Source organism: Corvus brachyrhynchos, unplaced genomic scaffold, assembly GCF_000691975.1.
Source record: "Corvus brachyrhynchos isolate BGI_N302 unplaced genomic scaffold, ASM69197v1 scaffold101, whole genome shotgun sequence".
Taxonomy (NCBI): domain Eukaryota; kingdom Metazoa; phylum Chordata; class Aves; order Passeriformes; family Corvidae; genus Corvus; species Corvus brachyrhynchos.
This window is the reverse complement of record NW_008237239.1, coordinates 13,944,086-13,963,561: the sequence shown is the minus strand read 5'-3', so window position 1 is coordinate 13,963,561 and position 19,476 is coordinate 13,944,086. Positions and strand designations below refer to the sequence as shown.

Genomic DNA, 19,476 nt, shown 5'->3' with positions numbered 1-19,476 from the left:
GTGAAGGGCTACTGACAATCCCTTTTAATAGAGCTTGCAACATTAATGTAGCCAGAGCCACATGTGACACCCATTAGGGCCAGGGAGAGCTCCCACGCATATATTTCAAGGAAGCAGTAGATTCCCCGGTCCCAGAAGCTGTCTTCATTACAAAAGTCTAATGCATTTTTTATTATTCAGCCTTCAGTGGAAATGTCACCTTTCTAAAGCAAGCTGTTATCGTGTGTTTCCCATGCCAAACACATGGCCTCTAAGGAGAGGGTTTTATCTCTACATTTTTAGTGATTTGTATTTCTCTTTCAAGGAGCTCCATGCCTTAAGGCACCTGAAACGCTCACAGCACAAGAAGGTGAGGTTACACCGGATGCTGCCGACGAGGACAAAAAAACCCAGGGCCAGGAGACGGCCCAGCTTCCAACAGTAGCTGCCCTACTCGGTAATTCACCTCCTTTAGCAGATTTCATTATTATCCCTCTCCTTGGTTGGGACCACATCCTCAAAGAAGCAGGGCGCCCACCAAGCGCCGCCACCGCCGCCTGACAGCACAGCCAGCACCACTGCCCGGCGCCTGCCAACCAGCCAGATGCTGCCACATATTGGCATCTGGGGCCTGGAAAAGCAACTGCGGGCTCCGTTTGGCAGTGAATCCTGACCCCGACAACTGAAGGAGACAAAAGGAAGATAGACAGGAAAGGGGGGCAGAAATCTCTCCTGACAATTTCACTGGTAAAGATTTAGACAAAAACCTATTGTTTTCATTGCTCTCCAAATGAATAAGTTTTGGAGAGGAGAAGAAAAAAAACCCACCGAGCATATTCTAAACGCTGTCAGAGTCCAGGGTGCAAGGACAAGGGATTATTTATGAAAAGAAGTAATGAGGAAACCAGATGCCTGCCTTTCTCAGCCCTCTGCGCTCCAGTCATCCTAACGGGGCATGTGCAGCCCTGCTCACCAAAGACTTCTCAGCCCTAAAACACAGGGCAGGCTCTCACTAACTCTTCCCATCTCTGCCACCATGCAAAATGTCCTCCCTGTTTTATGGGGGGCCCCCACAGCAAGCCAGAGGCATAGCAAAGGCTGAGGGAAAAGACTTGCAGACCTCATCCCAGCCAGGGAGAGTAACTGGGTAGCCATGTTAACTGCACCCACCAGAACAGTAAAACCAAAACATTAAAAAAAACCCTCAAACCATAAAAAAACAAACAAACAAAAAGAACCCTGTGTTTATTTCACTAACACCAGGACTGAAACTACATGGGTGTGCTTAGAGTAGGAAAGCAAACAAGATTTCTATACCTGTTTGCATGAAATTGGCTTCTCTCTGTAATTGAAGGGTAAGATCCTGACCCCAGGAAAGTCAATGGGAAAACTCCCAGTGATGTTAATGGGGCTGGGACTTCACACTGTGCACAGTGGGACTTCAAACAACGTTACCCTAGAAAGGTGATTAACTCAGGACTCTGAGTATCCCAGAGCACCTGCCAAGGGGCCTGCAAGGAGCCAGAGCAGCCAGGGTCCTTCTCAGGGGGATCTCCCCTCTCACCTCACCCTGCTGTGTTTGCTGGGCCTGGCAGGGGCTTGTCACAGGAGAGTTCCCTGAGGCCAAAGAAGGCATGAGGCTGGAAAGGACGGAGACCAAGGCAGCAGAGTAGCAAATTTTAAAATCTGGAGAAAGGATATGTGCCACTTGGCTCATGATCCATGCTGTTGAAGCAGCTCTTTTCCATGCCTGGTTTGTAAAGGAAGATTATGAGCTGGCATTTGTCAGACCATAGAGCACAAGCAAGACCCCAAGTGGAGCATAGCTGGCCATCACCATGCTCTAAATCATGGCACACCACTGGTCCCTCTCTCGGAGGCTCCTTCCTCGCTATCCCACTGCTGCGTGAGGTGCCATAAAACTCTTGTTACTCACACACTGCTGGGGGAACCAATTTCCTAACACTTTCACAATCCCTGTACTTTCATTTTGTGGGAGCAGTCCTCTCTCTTTGCTTCACCACTACATGGGGATAACAGCTGCATCTAATAATCAGCTCCTGTGTCCCAGCATTTTGGGGCAGCATTTCAGAATCAAGGGCACAGAAAGGGCAAGAAAATATGTGACCAAGGCTGAAGGATGTAACATAGGACATGAATGGAGATGGCTGAGCAAACCTAGAAAATACCCTGGAAATAAACAGATCAGCTCATGGAAGGGGATGGGAGAAACTGGCACAAATGAGGTTGTATCAAGGCAAAACTCTCTTCTCTCCAAAGCAAAGCAAAAAGAGGTTAGCAAGGCTCTGCTAAGACCACTGACCCCAACATCTGCTCCTTCCTTGTCTGGTCCATCTTTATTCAGCTTCTCCACTTGCCAACAGCCTAGTCTATCTTATTACTCTCAGAAGGACATTTCTCAAACTTGCCAACCTTAGGATCTCAACAGCAAAGCATCAAGGCGACCACCCACAGCCTACCCAAGATGACACCAATTCCCCACTGCCCAGAGCTGCACACTTCCCCAGCCCTCCTGCACATCACAGAGCCACTGCAGTCCTCTGGCAGCAGCTCTAATCCCTCCTGATGGGTCCCTGGGCCAAGAAGATGGAGACAGAGCTGCCTTTGGAGAAGAAGAGCCTCTGATCTGCCAAGAGACAGTGAGGTCCTGTTGGGGCAGCACATCAAGCTGTCACCCGCTGCCAGGAGTCTGGAGCATCCTCTCTGCTGCACCCTGATTAGCCCCCTCTGCCCGGCAGCAGGGGTGCAGGAGATTCATTGCATGACACTAGCAGGCACTGGGATCACTTCCACCGCTTTGCCACTCACAAGTTGGGATTTTCTTGAGGACATTGCAACCTTTGGGGCCAGGGCTCCCCAGCTCTGCTCATGCAGATGGCTCAGGCAGCAACCAGCCCTCCACCGGCCCCGGAGCGCAGCAGCCAGCCCTGTGCTGCCAGTCTCAACCACTGCTGCCAGCAGCAGCTGCTCGGCACCTTTTAAGCAAGTCCCATTCCCCCTGTGGGAGTTGGCTCTGCCACCTCTTCCCAAATGGCAGCTGGAGCCACACGAGGCACCCTATCCTGGGGGCTGCCTGAGCCCCTCACGCACACCCCATGGCCTGACTGGGGCTGCCAGCATCCTTGCTGCTGCTTGGCCCAGTCCTTACTCCCCCCCTTGCCCCCACAACCATTCCCCTAAGCAGGAGCTACGCCCCAGCCTGGTGATCTTGCCATGGCCCTTGTCCCCCTGCAGCACCATGGTGCGACACCCACAGGGGGTCTGGCCCTGGAGGCACAACCATATGGAAAGTCCTTGGGCACCAGGATGGCCAAAGGCCGACATCTGGTCCTCACTACACCCCAACCTACCCTTTGTTGATGGGCACACGCCAAACAACCACCATTAATGTACGTGGTGCCACGAACCACCGCAGGGCAGAGCCTGCAGGAGGCCTGGGCAACCACAGCGTGCAGGAGGCTGCTGGGCAGGAGCGTGGCCAAGGGAAACAACAGGCCCTGGCCACATGAGAGCAGCGTTTCCAATAGTCCCCCGAGCACAGCAGTCCTGAGGGAACGAGCTGCTGAGATGAGGGAATGGGCAACACTCCACAGGGCGCTGCTGCAAGCAAGCAAGCAAATCCCACACACCAAACTTCTTGGGGCCTGCAAAAAGCTGTGGGGCGCTGATTTGAAAGGCATGGGTGGCTCTGGAGATGCACAGAGCTGAGGGGTGGCTGCCAGAGGTGCTGCTGGCTGGAGGAAGACATTGGGGTGCTCGGCCACAGGATGGCATGTGCCAGTGCCCAGGAAATGGCCCCTCACAGGGAGCACAGGACCAGGCAGCAGCCAGCAGCCACAGCGCTCAGCTCACAGCACAGCCCTCACAGAAAGCACAAACCCAAAGAAACTAATACACTTTTTCATTTTATTGCTAAAATCCCTACCATAAATCTCACCACAGAGGAAGCTTCTGTTTCTCTGGCTTCCTACTCAGCGTCCTTGAGAAAACAAATGACACCACACTCAAAAAAAAAAAAAAAATCCCATAGTGGTTTACTTCAAACTTCCCTGTACCTTGTTATGCTGAGTGCTTCATTTAGAGAGGGCTGACCTCCTCAGCCTTCTTCATCCCAGTGCCCTTCGCTGCGGGGACACACCAAGGAACAGGTTAGCACTGGAGAGAGGAGCGGGGTGGATGTTCCAGAGTGGGTAACCCTGCCAACTCAGCATCCCAAAGGTGCACCAAGAGTCAGCGTGACAGTGACTGCTGTCTGCGAGGTGATTTTCACAGGAGACACAGGAGCTGTGCTACAAGAATAGAAGCTGTGAATACAGCCATTCAAAGTTATGCCCCTTGTATTTCATGAGATGCAGTTTCTCCTGTAGGTCTGGGCAGGGGCCCAGGCTCACCTCATGGTAATTCTACCAGGGCAAGCCTTCAAACATTTTGTATCCCAGTTCCTCTAAGTAGGACACAAAGAACATTACAGGGTGGTTCAACAGGGTGCAATGAATTACCACTTTGAGATGCCCTAAGTGCGTAATCTCCTTTACCTGAACATGCACAGGAGAATAGGAAAATCTATAGGTTTATTTTAGTGTGTTTTACATAGACTGTAACTGATTCCTGTGGAAAAAAGGCACTGATTTGTTTTGCTATTAGCCATTAGGTGTAATAGAAGGAAGTAGGAATGAACAGTCATCAAAATGGAGATGTGCATCACAGGGCTTCATAAGATACCAAAAAGAAGGTACCTAGGAGCATTTCAAGTCATTAAAGCCAAGGACAAAAAGCACTGATCGGGTAAGAAGGTGAGTTTTCAAGAAGTAAATGTAAAGTTCAGAAAGGTAATGTCTGAATTAGGCTTGAAAGGTTTTGTTTATTAAAAGAATACATGTAAACACCAATACAACACAATACATGATCAAGGAAAAAAAATAAAGATAGAAGCAGGATTGGTTTTGTGCAATTAACTCCAGGCCGTGCTTCACTTGACAAAACAATTATCTGACTCAGTGGTAATATTACAAAAACTTGTAGCATCTCAAAGGCTCATTTCTAGCAAGTCATATTGCCATTCCTTCTGCTCTCCATGATCTAGATTTCCTCACACTAACATACCTGAAAAAAAATATTTTGGTGTCATTAACTAAACAATGCTTTGATCATCTGGTTTCTGGCAGAACTGAGTTTTCTTCCTGCTTCTCACAGAGACCAGCTTGTGCTCCCGTGCTATCTTATCCTGTCTTTGCTTGCAGCCAGCACACGGGCACAACCTGAACAAGACAGCATTTCGAAGTAACATGGAAAATACTTTTTTGTACAGTTATCACCAGGCAAATGCAATGGGACAGAACAACACAGGCAGTGGCATTATGTGGTGGTGGGGCTAGAGAACCCCAGGGAGGGAGTCAGGTGGCCGAGGGGAGGGAGGCTTTCCTTGAGCAATGAGCCCTCTCCAGAGTCACAGCCAGGGCAGTGCTGGAAGGAAGCTCGGGATCAGCTTGGTCTCTGCATTAGAGATTTCCGACCCGCTCGGCACAGGAAGTTGTTCCTGTGGCTCACCTGAGGGAGTTCCTGTTATGAAGCCAGAGGGTGGTGGGTTGAAACATAGTTTCTGAAAGTGATGTAATCTTGGACGGCTCTGGGTAGGCAGTGATACTAGTGACCTGGTTACAGCCTGCAGTGTTGTGACAGCCCCTCTGCTGGCCTGGTGATCACAAGAAAGGGAAGAAAAAAAAAAAAAGAGGGGAGTGGAATAATTTAAAAAGGAAAAAAAAAAGTTTCCAGATTTCCTTTGTTTAAGTGAAGCATTTTCCTTTTCCACTTTATTTGAATACACCGACCTGGTGTCTAACAGATGGAGACTGTGCAGATGCACTTTTGGGAGTGCCCATAAAATACACTGCTAAAATACAAATGGAAGGATACTTTTTTTTTTTTTTTTGAGTTGTAAATTCAATAATTGTTGCTGTCACCTCACTTTCCCAAAGGAATTTGCCCTTTGTTCTCCGGATAAAGGGGGAGAAGAAGAAAAGGGGGGGAAAAAAAAAAGAGTGCAAGCCAAGGGAACATTTAGGAAAAAACCCATGGATCCATAATCTGTACATTGTCGTGCACAGCGTTTGTACATCAGGAACCCAAACAGGCAGGGCTGCTTAGCAGCAATAGCAGCACTCAGCAAAATATTCTGCATGTCTTCTATTCTTCTCCCATTCTCCAGACGTTTCTAGCAAACAAACAGGTCAGCTAATTGGCTCCTCCCCAAGTCTTACCCACTAGGGTTTGCTCAGAGATGTCACTTAGTCATTTGGCATGAGCAAATCCCAGGCTCCTTCCTGTTCAAGCAGCAGAGTGAGTGAAGGCTTTCTTTGATTTATTAAGACTATTAACAAACAAACAGGGGAGTTCAGAAGCTTCCTCAAGCACAAGAACACGAGCAGAAAGGTTTTTTTCCTGAAGTAGCAGCTAAAAATAGGACACTTAGAGGAAGTAAAGTTCATTAAATGATAAAGCAGTGGCTGCAGCGATGAGAGAAGAGTTTTTCCTTTTTTATCTATATATTTATTTAGTGTTATGTGTTCTTGCTCCTTATTAGAGTGCTAAAGCAGTGTTTATCCAGCTGAGGAAAAGAAGATTTCCCTTTCTGTAGTGACTTTAACGTGTAGCTCATCAAATACAACAGAGTCAAGAGTTTTAAACAGACATTGCCAGCCAACAAAGTACAACATTTGACAGCATTATTTGCCTTTTATATGCTCTTTCCAGAATGGGAAATTATATGCTATTTTCAAGACACATTCCACAGTATTATGCAACAGCTTTCTTAATTTTTAATGGATATATTATTTTTAATGTGTCAACTTTTGCATAAAGCATTTTAGTATTTTATTTAGTATTTTCTGTAGCATATACCATTAATAAATTATTTGGTTTTTCCTTCCCCACACCCCCAAGAGCTGCACTTAGCATAGGGAAATGGTCTATTGACACAATAAAAAAATACTTTCAACTGGCACCATCTATAGACACTTCCATCACCGGACAAAGCACCAGGAGGTTCTGCTTAGCTGAGCTGCTGGCAGTGCCAAACATGCTGCCCAGGAGTTGCCTCACAAACCTTCCTTTGATGAAAGGACTCACACAAACACACACGTAGCAACCAGTTGTGGTAAAAACAAGCCAGCACCCTGTACAACCAGTGACTCCTGTTAAAAGTGTTCACTTTTCGCTCCATTGCTCCAGCATCCTTTAGCCATTATGTCCAAGTGGTTTCAGACATCCAAAGGAAGCGAGTCAGGGTGCTCCTGTGCCAGAGAAACCTGTCCAGTTGACCTGAGTTTGTTCAGAGGGCACGTGTCTCTCATCTCTGCAGATCTGCCCATTCTATAAGGGCAAAAAATGGATGAGATTTGATGTCTTCAACACCAGCAACGCCAGCACCAAGACGCTCCGCAGGATTAAACTGCAAAAGCTTGACATAAAAGAAAAATACACATGATTCAGTGAGTAAGAACAAAAACAACTGCTTAAAAGTTCCATAAAGGTCTAAGGTAAGGGACATCCTACCGTTTTCCTGCTCTATGAATTACTTTCAAGAGTGCAAAAGCATACTTGAAATTCCTAAAATCCAGTAAATGGAAGAAGACTCTCCTTTCCTTGAGTCTCAGTCTTACAGTCTTCAGAGACTACTGATCACAGCATGCAATTCCCTGAAGCACTGCACACTGGGACTTCATTTTAAGTGTAACCTCATTTTAAAAAGAGACAGCAGCAGCCAGAGCCTGCAGCAGTAGAACTCTGGACGCTGCGTTTGCTTCATGTTAACCTTTGCTCACACCACTGTGTTATGGCTACATCAGGGATAGTGGTCTGTAACTTTCCGTTTCATAAATTGTGAGTTGGTCCTAAAATATCAGGATAGCATAGCCAGCTCTCCATTTCCTAAAAAAAAAAAAAGGTTTTAAAGAGTCCTACAAATGGCCTAAAACTGAAAAATCAAAACCCCAGTGAAAGAAACAAAACAGCCTAATGGCTTCATGGAAATTTCCTGAAAGTCAGCACCTCGTTTGCTTTTTAGTTGTACATCACATGCTGAATTCATGTGAAAAGGAAATCACAATATTTACATCTGTTTAAAGATACCAATCCATATAAAAGGGAATGCAAAGGTAAACTCCAAAGAGACTAATAAAGACACACAAACATATTCTGCAGTTTTCAAGAACTGTTTATACTCTATTCAATTACAGCCAGTACGAAGGCATGATCTCTTGCGTGCTTTTTCTGCAACAGCTAATAGGATAACTTCTCCCAGTTGTCACTTGGAAAAATGTGTATTCATATCTTGACACAGTCAACATCTAAGTGAGTCTACATCCATAAACATAGGAATTTACACATTTTAAGATGGCTCTGCTATTTGCAGTCATAGTGTCACATAGTAAAAGTAGCTTGCTGACAGTGAATGGTGCTGCTCTGGTATCTCCCACAAGCCAGCACACACAGATGCAGCCAGGGTGTCTCAGTCTTCCCTGGAACTACAGGCAGCACCAGCACAGGGAAACCAAGCATGGTCACTTATTTTCTGGATTTTGTCCTTCCAGAAGAGCTTTGATCTTAGAAAACAAATGTGAACTGAAACAGATACCTATTGAAAAGTCACTTTGCATATTTTGCTGGTAGTAGAAATTGGAGGTTCCTGAAAAAATCCCTGAGTGCACAATACCAAACCAACATCAAAAAAGAACTTTATCTTTCAGCAGAAGTAAAAAGATCTCTGTGTTTTAGATGCTGGCTAAATGAATAAGGTGTTTACAATGAAGTCACCTGGACTGGAAGCCACAGCAGGAGACAGCGCCTGACAAAATTTTCTGTATAGCTGAACACTGATCCCAGAGAGTTACTCTGTGATGTTTTGACCTGTTTACCCTTGGCAGAGGGGGGAAGGAAAGTCGCAATGACAAATTGCTATCCATGCCAAGAGAGCTCTCTTCCTTTTCCTGACAAGGCTTCCTCAACAATGAATGGCAGCTTCCTTGGATAGTCACACAACAAAAATGTGATTTACTGCTTCATATAACCGAACCTCCACCAGATAAGTCACCACCCTACACCAGACAGCTTGACCTAACAGGCACTGGGGAGACTGTTCTCTGAACAGACATGGCCTTCTAACACAGCTGTGAGTGGCAGAAATACATTTGCCACTTAAACCCACCAGTGGCAAGAGAGACATTCTTTGGCATATGTGAACATAGGCAATACATTAGTCTACAGCAAAAAACAATCCTTCACTGGCAGGGATACGTGGGCTGGATGACTTCATTTGTCTTCTAGTCGTAATAGGAGGAATTCCCTTCATGAAGTGTAGTTTTGCTTTCCCTCAGCATTATAGCATCTATGGGTGAGGGTAAAAATTTGCTACCATCCAACTACATAAATGCAGATTATATAAAAATGGGATTTTTCTTCAGTCATTTCCCTTTCTACCTTTGCCAGAAATACAGACACGTGCTTTCACCTTCAGTGACTTCATGTCACTTAGTCAAAATAGGTGGTGTCCAAACATACGGTTCCATTTTCACTAATCATTTCACAGTAACAGCACACAAATCAATCTGTCACTGGGTCTTTTCACTCACTGAATTTGCAAAATCTGTTTCCTTTGTTTTCTTCAAGAACTACTTAGTCCTCTCTGCTCTGTTCAAAACTACATCTAAGTGATGCCATTATTTATGCACCCACTAGCAATGCATCCACTATGCATCCTCTTCAAAGCTTAACAGCACAGTTCACACAAATCTCTTCTTCTTCTCAAGTGGAACAGGTCAGATCTAGGCACCACTTCCACAGTTATGTCAAAATTAACTAGAAGGAAGATTGCATTAATTGAATTTCAAGACCCTGTACTACAAGTTCAGTCATGACTACCTAAAGCTAAGAGTAAACTAAAACCATCAAACAATACTATTGCCATTGATTTTAAAATGGTGTATCAGTCTGGAAATTTGTCTCTATTTTACAGTTTTGCCTTTTGTCCAACCCACCACTTATCTTCTGACTACAAAAGTCATTGGATTCACCATTTAAAGTACTTTTCGTAACAAATGGGATCCAGAAGGTTTCCTGGAGGAGTTATAGACTTTCAACCACAGCAAGGTCATAACTTCTGATCAGTGTGCTACAGGTTTCATAGGATTTTGAGCTATCTTGCTGAATTGGCATCAGCATTTTTTAGTTTAGTTCATTACAAATGCTTCCATGAACATTTAGGGCAGAATTCCTAAGATGTTCATGCATCACCAGCAGGTGTTTCCAAAGCATTTGCCAAACTTGTTCTTTGAAGAAATGGCAAAGCACTCCAGTTTTCTACAAACACAGCTGGCAGCAGAAGTCAAGGTTTCCAGATGCAACAAGACAACTTGGGCAAAATCCATCAGTGCTGACAAAAGAGCCATCCACGTTCCTATCAGCAGGTTTCTGGTTTTACATTTACTTCACCAGAACAAGTTAGGGAGCCAAGTATTTGCCCTATCCACACATGTACATAAGAGAAAAAAAATTCTCCCCTCACCTACCTGCTGAATCAGTGATCTGGCCTCCTTCGATACATGGTCTGGTATACTCAAAGAAGTGTGAGTGTTTATTCCTGATGGATGGCACTCAACCAGAGACTGGAGGAGAAAAGGAAAAAAGGAAAAAAAACACCAAAGTAGGCAGGCACATTTATTAATTTCACAACTGCAGTGTTAGATTATCTCCTAATATCCATGCAAATTTAACACACTAAGCCAAAATTCAGCGCTTCCTAGTATGAAGTACTGGTTCTGGGAGGAACCAGTCTACAGGTGCTGATGAGCTCCCTGAGATACAGCTTTAGAACATTTACATCTTAAAGCTTCCATGCCATTGCTCAAATTTGAAGAGCCTGGGAATTTGGTGGACTTTGCTTTCTTCGTGCAGAGCTGTCAACCAAACACCAGTTTGATCTGGCTGAGCACTCTTTGTCTCAAAATACTGAATCAGTATGTGACAGCAACATATGGCTTCTATGCAGTCCCAGGAAAGAATACTCGAAGTATTAGGGCAAAAGTTTTGTACGTGTACAGACGGAATGTTACAGAACTTGGATTTCACTGTAGCTAAGAGGGCAGCATAGTTTTGGTTATTTTTTTCAGTCCTTAGTTTGATACAGCTTTATTAAGTTGTTCTGCTGAAGGCTGGGCATGTTTTGTTTCTCTTGTTGCATGCAGACTAAGCAAATTGAGAGTGCTCAGGTTGGTAAAGCTCATCTGAGAGAGACAATCAAATGAATCACAACTGGGAACACCACTGGTGAGAAACTACTGGCCAAGGCGTCACTTTTATCGAGTCACTTGCCCCCAGCCCTACCTTCCCAGTGAGAAGTTCGAAAAGAATGGCACCCAGGCTCCACCAGTCACAGGCTTCTGTCTCTTCTAGGATAGCACCAACCTCTAAACATGAGACATTTCAATTAATATTAAAAAGGTCAGTTACACCTTCAAAATTAACATATATTTACAAGGTGACTGTTTAATGCTGACAGAACATATACTAAATACCACAGAGCTTTCATTATGCCTGCAATTTAGTTAGCCCTTTAGCCACCTACAGATTGCATTGTTCAAGCACAGCAACACCATATATTTCATGCATAATTTGTCTTTTCCATGCATACACAGGCACTTCCTAGACTTGTAGGCATTACAGTTATGATTCTCCTATACTGGACAAAACTGGACAGTGACAGACAGTAAAGCAAAACATATTTAGAGAATTCCCCTTGGCCAGAAGAGCTGAGCAGACCAGAGTGGCCTGAAACATCCATAAAAGCAGCACTAGGGAGGGTGCAGTAGTCTACTGCATGCCTTAGTTTTGTCTTAGAGAGCAGGATTTGTCTCATGGCTAACCCACACCTTTTCCTGGGATCACCATGGGAGGCTTTTCACAATGGTCTCATAGAGATATCAAATCTTTCCACAGCATAACCACTGCCTGTGACTCTGTATTGCTACAGCCCAGCCCAAACTGTACATGGGTATGAAAAGTTGTTTCCCCTTGCATCCAACCCAACACTGCTATTGTGCACCGGCACAAGGGACAGCAGGGAGGGGAGATGGGAGTGACAGTCCCTGGCCATACACACACACGTATTCAGTCGCATGATGTGTGCAGAAAACTTGGCCTTCACTGACTCAGGCTTTAAACTACAAAAATTATTAAATACAAACATTATTAAATACACACCACACTGTCTGCTCTAAAGCAGGCAGAAAACCAGATTGCAATGAAGATGAAATCTTCATTTTGACTGTCAAAAAAATGCAGAAGCTGCACTAAAATAGCTTTGGTGGCAAAAGCCACGAGAGCTCCCCAGCAGAGGACAACAATTAGCATACAGTCACATAGCTGTTACTGTGAAAAGCAGTGCAGCATGGGCAAAAAATCCTGCTCATCATTTTATGGAGCTTAGCATGAGCACGGCCAAGGAGAGCTCCAGATGAGTCCCAGCGCAGGGTCAGGAGAGGGAGGCATCACCTCAGAGCTCCCCAAGAGGCAGGAAGCACACCCAGGCTGAGCTCAGGGATGTGCAGAGGGCTGCCCCCTCCTCAGGCAGCTGCCACAGGAGCTGGAAGAGGCTCAGCACCTCACAGAACTGAGGCTGCTGTTTCAAGAGCAACAAGGAAGGATGGCTCAGACATTGTTTCTTGAGGTAGGACATCCCTCACACTGAAAAGTTTACTGCACTTAATGGCCTCTGAATGACCGATACATCACTATAAGGGTGCCACACATCAGAATTTATTCCACTCCTTACAGATTGATACTCCTACCAGCACCAAGAAACTTTTACAAAGATGTAACAGCAACCACATGAGGAACTGTAGCAGCATAATTACATCCATTTTTAAAATGTTTTACCAACCCATGTAAGCACCCAGATGAAGCTGAAATTATGGTAAATTGAGAGAATTTGTGTAAAAATCAAAATTTGTTCCTGCAATTTATTTTTAAAGCCCTTCAGAAAGGCAGACCTTCTAGGTAACTGTCCTTTAAAAAAAAGAAAAACAAACCTAACAAAGCAGCAGAGTTTTCGGAAGGAGTAAACAGGATCCTAATTTGGCTCTGCATCCATGTGTCTCCCTGCAATTGGCCCAAAGCACAGCAATCAAATCATTGCAGCTCTACGACGTATGCTGCTCAAAACGATACAGTAACATTTACCCTCAATAACTGACATTAAAAGTCAAGCTTGCTAGCAGAGAGAAATGGGGAATTAATAGTATTTATTCACTCATCCAGTTCTGAACAGTGGGCTCCTTTTGGCTAATGCTTTTAAATCTTTCTGCCTGGTCTATCCCCAGATGAATTGTGGCTAAAGACAAAAAAAAAAAGAAAAACAAACAAAAAAAAAAAAAACAAAGCAAACAAAAAAAACCCCAAAGTTTGGCCTTTCCACACAAACCTGCTGGTGAAAGGTTTTCATAGCATTTCTCAGTGAAACCTACTAAACGGAAATGCCTTTTCAGTTCAAGGGAGCTTTCTTCCCAACAAGTGAAGATTTTTATTTTTAAATTAAATTACACACTTATTACAGAATAAGGACAGCAAAGCCAAGAATTAATAAGATTGACTACTACATTCTCAGCTCCTATACTACCATTAACTATCCCATATTGACACACCTTAAATTTTATAATAATTCCACAAAAGGAAATAATCCATTCTTCCCAAATACATTCAGTGGGAATGGGTCTCATGAGTTACAGCCCAATAGAAAAAAAAATTACCTAAATATGGGAAAAAAAATATAATTCAGAGCACAGAGGAAAGAAATTCTACAAAAAATTTTTTTTCTCAGTTTTGGTATTATTTCCTTTCATGTTGGCAATCAGAGATGCTGATCCAGTTCTCTGAAGACCCGAAGTTACACTGCCTTCCTTCACAGAACTGTTCATTACAGGAAGTAGCACTGATGAAGAAAATGGACATATATAGAATCAGAGTCAAAAAGTAAACCAGAGTCTACTTCTTCAAAATCCAAGCTCATATTTCCAATTTCAAGAACACTTTCAATATATGCCAAGCCAAAAAAATGTCACTGCAGTTCTCTGACAAGAGCAGCACTGAGTTCTTCCATCCATTTTGGCCATGACCAAACTGACACGAGTGGAATAAATTAAGAACAGTCAAGTAACACAGATTTCTCTCAGGACTGAACAACTCTGCCTGTATTCTCATGCACAAGCAGAAACTGCATGACAAGTCATCTGAACCAACACAGAACAGAAAATGGAAAACTCAGCTGAGGGCAACGCCTGAGTCCCCTTTTTCACAAAAACTAAATTTTAGCCCAACTTTTTTCCTATCATGCAATGTCTGCTTTCCTGCTGCTTTCCCTAGGTTCCAAAGTTTCCTTGTTTCAGGTTAAAATAAATGTTTTCCTTAAAAAAACAAGAAAAAGGAAAAATCACTGTGTATACTACAAATAAACATATGTTGTTTACATTTCCTTACTTCAAACAGATCATGTGACTTCTGATGCAATACACTGATCATAATAAGCCCAGGATACCACATCAATATTACTGCATTTTATCTTGACTAAACATCATGGGAAAATTTAGAAACTGTAGATTATGAAGTGCTTTTGAGGGACACAGAGTAGCTGGCTAATATAATATACCACACAGGGCATATGCTTTTTTTAAAGCTTCAATATTGCAATAAATCTGAACTACAATATCTGCCTTCACTAAGAAAACATTTTCATCTCAATCCATCGGCAAAGTAATTTAGACAATAAATGGTAGTGACACATAAGCTTAAGTGAATAACATGGGGATATTTGTGCCAAATCTTTCCTTCATGAACCTTGAAATCAAGGACCTTACCCGGATTTGTATAAAAATAAACATGTGTACACACGTACACAGTGTCGGTGATTCTAGGACTAGCAGAACAACATCTGCAAAACTCAACATTCATATCATCCTCAAATAGAAAACATTCATATCATCCTCAAAAACATTCATATCATCCTCAAATAGAAAATCAGAGAAATAATAAAGTAGTGAAAAAAAGACAATAGCTCTTCCAACTACTGCAATTTCATTAAAGGGAGAGCTTTCCTCTTTCTCCCTTCCTGAAGCATGGCCATGACATCCAGCACCAAGTAGCACAAGTCAACAGCAATGCTAAATTCCTGCACAAAGCAATTCCTGCAGCAGCCGCTGGGATAACTGAAGGGAAGGAGACTTGTAAAATGCTATCAGGTTTAGACAGGGACAGATGGTGCAGGTAAACACCTTCACTACCCTGCACTGTCCTCCTTCCAGAGCAGCTGCTCTCAACTGAAAGGCCATTTCTTTATGGTTTCCATACTTACCTCAATATTTGCATTATACACAGCAACACCTTACTTCCTGATAAGGGAGACATAGCTGACAACACTCTATTTTAAACAGTGCCAGCTCTGAAGTAAAAAGCAGAACTTCACCTCTCCTGAACACACATTCTCAATAAAGCTATTAATGGTAAACCAAGGCCTATTTTCTCATTCTTTCTACAGCACCTTTACTTGAAATATACCCTTCATGCTGAAGGATTTTAAAGGCTTTTACTAGCACACCTGCCACATTTTCTTCCAAAAATAGCTTCCTCCAGGCTGACAATAATGCCTCATGACCAGCACACACAAACACTAGTTAAGATGAAAGAAGCCTGGCTTACAGGAGGCCTTAGACATTCACTGTGCAACTCAGGCCAGATGGCTTGTGAATCACCAAGAACAAAAACTTAATCAAAAATTTTGTAGGACAAACTGTAACATCAAAAAAAAGATGCATCTCAAGTCAGCTCACAGGAAAACTGACTCTAGACTCTAGGTGGATGTAGTGCTTCCCCAGACACCTAGGAGTCAGGAAAGGCTTTGCACTGAGATGGTTTCTTGGAATTAAGAATAGTGGATTGATAAGTATTTCAAAACCTGAGGAGGCTCTTTCTCTTACCCCACACTCCAAGCACAAACAGCGTACTCTCAAGTATCATTTCTGCACTGATAAGAAAATAAGGAGACCCATCTGAACTACCATCAGGTATCTGAAACTGTTCATGAGTAATTGGACTTGTTAAACATCCTGAAAAGAAACACAATGTATTCCCCTTCTGTGGCCATTAAGATAAACATTGCATGAAAAACCATTAGTGACACTTGGAAATTCTATTTACCTTACACTCACCTAATTTTAAAAGATTACTGTTTTATCATATTTTGATATCTATATATGTAAAGAAACATTTCCAGAGAATCAAATAAAGCAACTCCAACCTAATTCACTCTCATCAGACTCAGTCAGCCAAGATACCATAAGGTACAGTCACTAAATAAAACATCCCACAAGCAATCTGGCCATAACACTTTGCCTAAAATGCTTCAGCAATTTATAAAGCATAGAATTGAACCATCTATATTTAAGAAGTTTATCATGGTCTTTAAACAATAAAGTAGTGAGGCAAGTCCAATGAACATTTGCTAAGATCAAATGGAGTATGAAAATAGGAAGTTTCATTTGAAAGTTATTCAAAAACATATAAACACCTATGTTTCTCTTTAGAAAAAAAAAAAGAAAATAAAAAATAATAGAGGGAACTGTGGTTGTTCTTTCTTTTAGCAGCCCAAGCTGGAATCAAAACTTCCTCTAAAATGATCATGTGACATAAGAGAAAGTTTTATTGCTGTTGTTATTGAAACAAAGCAAACATTAATTAACCTCATAGCTAGCTCCATTTACTTTCATAAGGCATCTTGTACACTATCTTCAAGTTTTAGTCCCCTCTGTAATAATAATAATCATAATCATAATAATAATAAATAAACACAGGTAAAGTACACTTCCTTCTGGAGTTAACAACTGGCTTTTATGACAGCCAGATTAAAACATCAGATTTTTACAAATCAGCAGCTTGGACACATCTTACTGCTTATTCTGGTTACAGAGCCTAAGAAAAACCACAGGACCATGTACTTCACCTGAAACACGCAGTGTACTTACAACAAGCCTGAGTACAAATGAGATCAGGTTTTTTTCAGAAAATACCTGATGCTCTCCTCAAACCTATGCTTTCAATTAGCTACTCCAAGTTCACAACATTTTGTGTTCTGGGAGCAGTCAGTTGTTGTCATTTTCTGTGGAACACTCAGGTGTCTCTAGAGAGCTGTCCCACTCCAAATGCTTGTTGTAAACCTGTTATTCCCAGTAATCAGTACTTCTTCTGCACCTCCAGACCTTATTCACACCGGCCATGTATTTTTCATGTTAATGTTTAATCCTATTTCCTACTGCCAGGGCTTTTCAAATCAAGCTTCTGATTTTGATGCCCAAAACTCCTTCACCTATCCAGATTTTTTCTTTTCTTTTTAGGATAATCCTGAGACATTAATGTCACACAAAAATCTAGGACAGAGTCAGAGATAAAAAGCAGGAAGTCCAGTCTTACACTATAACCACGAGACCAGCCCGCCCCTCGACACCTCTCAGGGTCAATGGCACTTTAATCTACCACAGTTATTTTGCTTCTTAAATAATCTACTCAAATTAAATTACTATAATACAGAATAGCAGATTTAATGAGTGCCTGCAAACTCCTACTGACAAACACACACACAAATAACATGCAGTTTTTCCAGCATCAAATGTCTATTTGGTAAACAGAGGCAAATAATCTTTTTCCTTATTCAGTAAATAAAAATTATAGCATGCAGGCTAATAATATCAACTAGCAATTTTTATTTTCATGCCACACATTTGAGGTGATCAACTGCAATTTGCATCTGTATTTTCAATTGTTTAAGAGCAGAATTGACATCTTCATTTGGGAGTACAAAAATCAGGTTGCACATTGAAACATTTTGGTCTGGTTTTTTGGGAACAAAACCCTTCACGCACAAAGCCTTCTTTTTGCTTAGGTTTTGCACTGTGTACAAGTAACAGCAGATTACATAAAACCAAATTTACCATATATTTATGTGTAGGCTTCTGTGAAGGCTAGTTTGTGTAAATAAGGCTTGATTATAGCACACAGCTTATGAAAGCATCAGAATAATACGATGCATTACTGATGGCCAGTTTCCTACTTACATTTTCTATGAAGCTAAGCTCCCTTTGGCTTTAGGATCTCAAGCAGCAAATCTCCAGTTTTTAGTAAACACAGTCTGGCAAAAACTTGTTGTTTAAACAAGAAAGAAAAAAGACTCTACAAGCAGCCCAGTCTGAAACCTCGTCCTCCAAAAACACTACAGGGATGCAACAGAAAGCATCCTCACTGCTGGAGCAAGAACTCGGGGAGTGTAAATAAAACATCTCATTCACACATCATATTTACACAAGATGTCAGACCAGCAAGCTGCATCTACAACGACACTTCACAGGTTAGACTTAAGGATTTCTCTTCATGAGAAAATTCTCAAATCTGTTTCAGCTGAAGACAGCCTTGACTAGGCTATGGCTGCAGACCATTCTGTCTTTCTCACAGGTCTTAAGCATGCCGAGAAGGGTCTTTTTTTTAAAAAAAGTTACCAATTTGGTTTTTTAAATTGTGACTGTCGAGAAGGGAATACAACTATTACTGTATTTAAAAGTTAACAACTCTTTATATTTAAGATCACAATGCTGGCAAAATCAATACTTAAAATAACAGAAGGTGATAATTTGCATTTCAAAATTCATCTATCTTTCTTTTCCCTCAATTAGACCAAAACATGTTGATTCACAGGTTTGTGTGTGTGTGTGTGTGTGTTTCTTTTTTAAACTTATTTATAGAGCAGAATAATGGCCCCCCTGCTAGGCTGGCATTTGCTCAAGTTTCTGTCCATGTAAATTGAATCTGTTACTGGAATTTTCCCCCCTTCAGAATACCAAGGCACATTAACCAAGAGATAAAGAGATACATTGCTGATATTATCAGCCACCAGGCAGGTGGATAAAGCAAGGGATTTTTTGTTAGTTTTTGTGGGGATTTTTTGGACAAATATGTGATAAGAGTTCTCAGGGGGCATGGAGAGCAAAGGGCTGTTTAAACAGAAGTGAATCATTCTCATCTGATCTGCTAATAACTTTGTATTCAGACATCAGCTGCTCAGCACACTTTAAAATGTTCAGAAAACAGAATTACTATAAAGAGGAAGAAAGTTACAGGAAACAAAACACATAAACCTCACAATAGTCACCTTAGCCATATTAACCCAGCAGAAATTCTCAGTTACGAGTGCTTAATTTCTTCTTTAAAAGCAAATAGGTCATTCTTGGCCAAAACCCCCACAGTTTCACTTGAAGTGGTGGTGAGTTTATATGGTATGATTTATAATCCAATGTTTCCCTTGTGAATTAGAGAAACAACATTTCACTTATCATAGGTGAACAGCAAAGATTTAGTTTGGCCATTAATCGAAGTATAGCACAGGCACTACTT

At 42.3% G+C, this 19,476-nt stretch overlaps 1 protein-coding gene across 3 annotated transcripts in view; it reads right to left on the bottom strand.

The window, feature by feature from the left end:
* Window positions 1-4,841: 4,841 nt before the first annotated feature.
* Window positions 4,842-19,476, bottom strand: part of RPS6KC1 (ribosomal protein S6 kinase C1) — an 81,907-nt gene continuing 67,272 nt past the window's right edge. For all 3 annotated transcript variants that reach the window (XM_008630327.2, XM_017730020.1, XM_017730021.1), the window contains 3 exons: window positions 11,377-11,459; window positions 10,563-10,658; window positions 4,842-7,456 (listed from right to left, as the gene is read on the bottom strand). In XM_008630327.2, coding sequence (XP_008628549.1) covers window positions 7,346-7,456; window positions 10,563-10,658; window positions 11,377-11,459 — 290 coding nt within the window. In that variant the 3' untranslated portion in view covers window positions 4,842-7,345. The remainder of the gene's footprint in view (window positions 7,457-10,562; window positions 10,659-11,376; window positions 11,460-19,476) is intronic.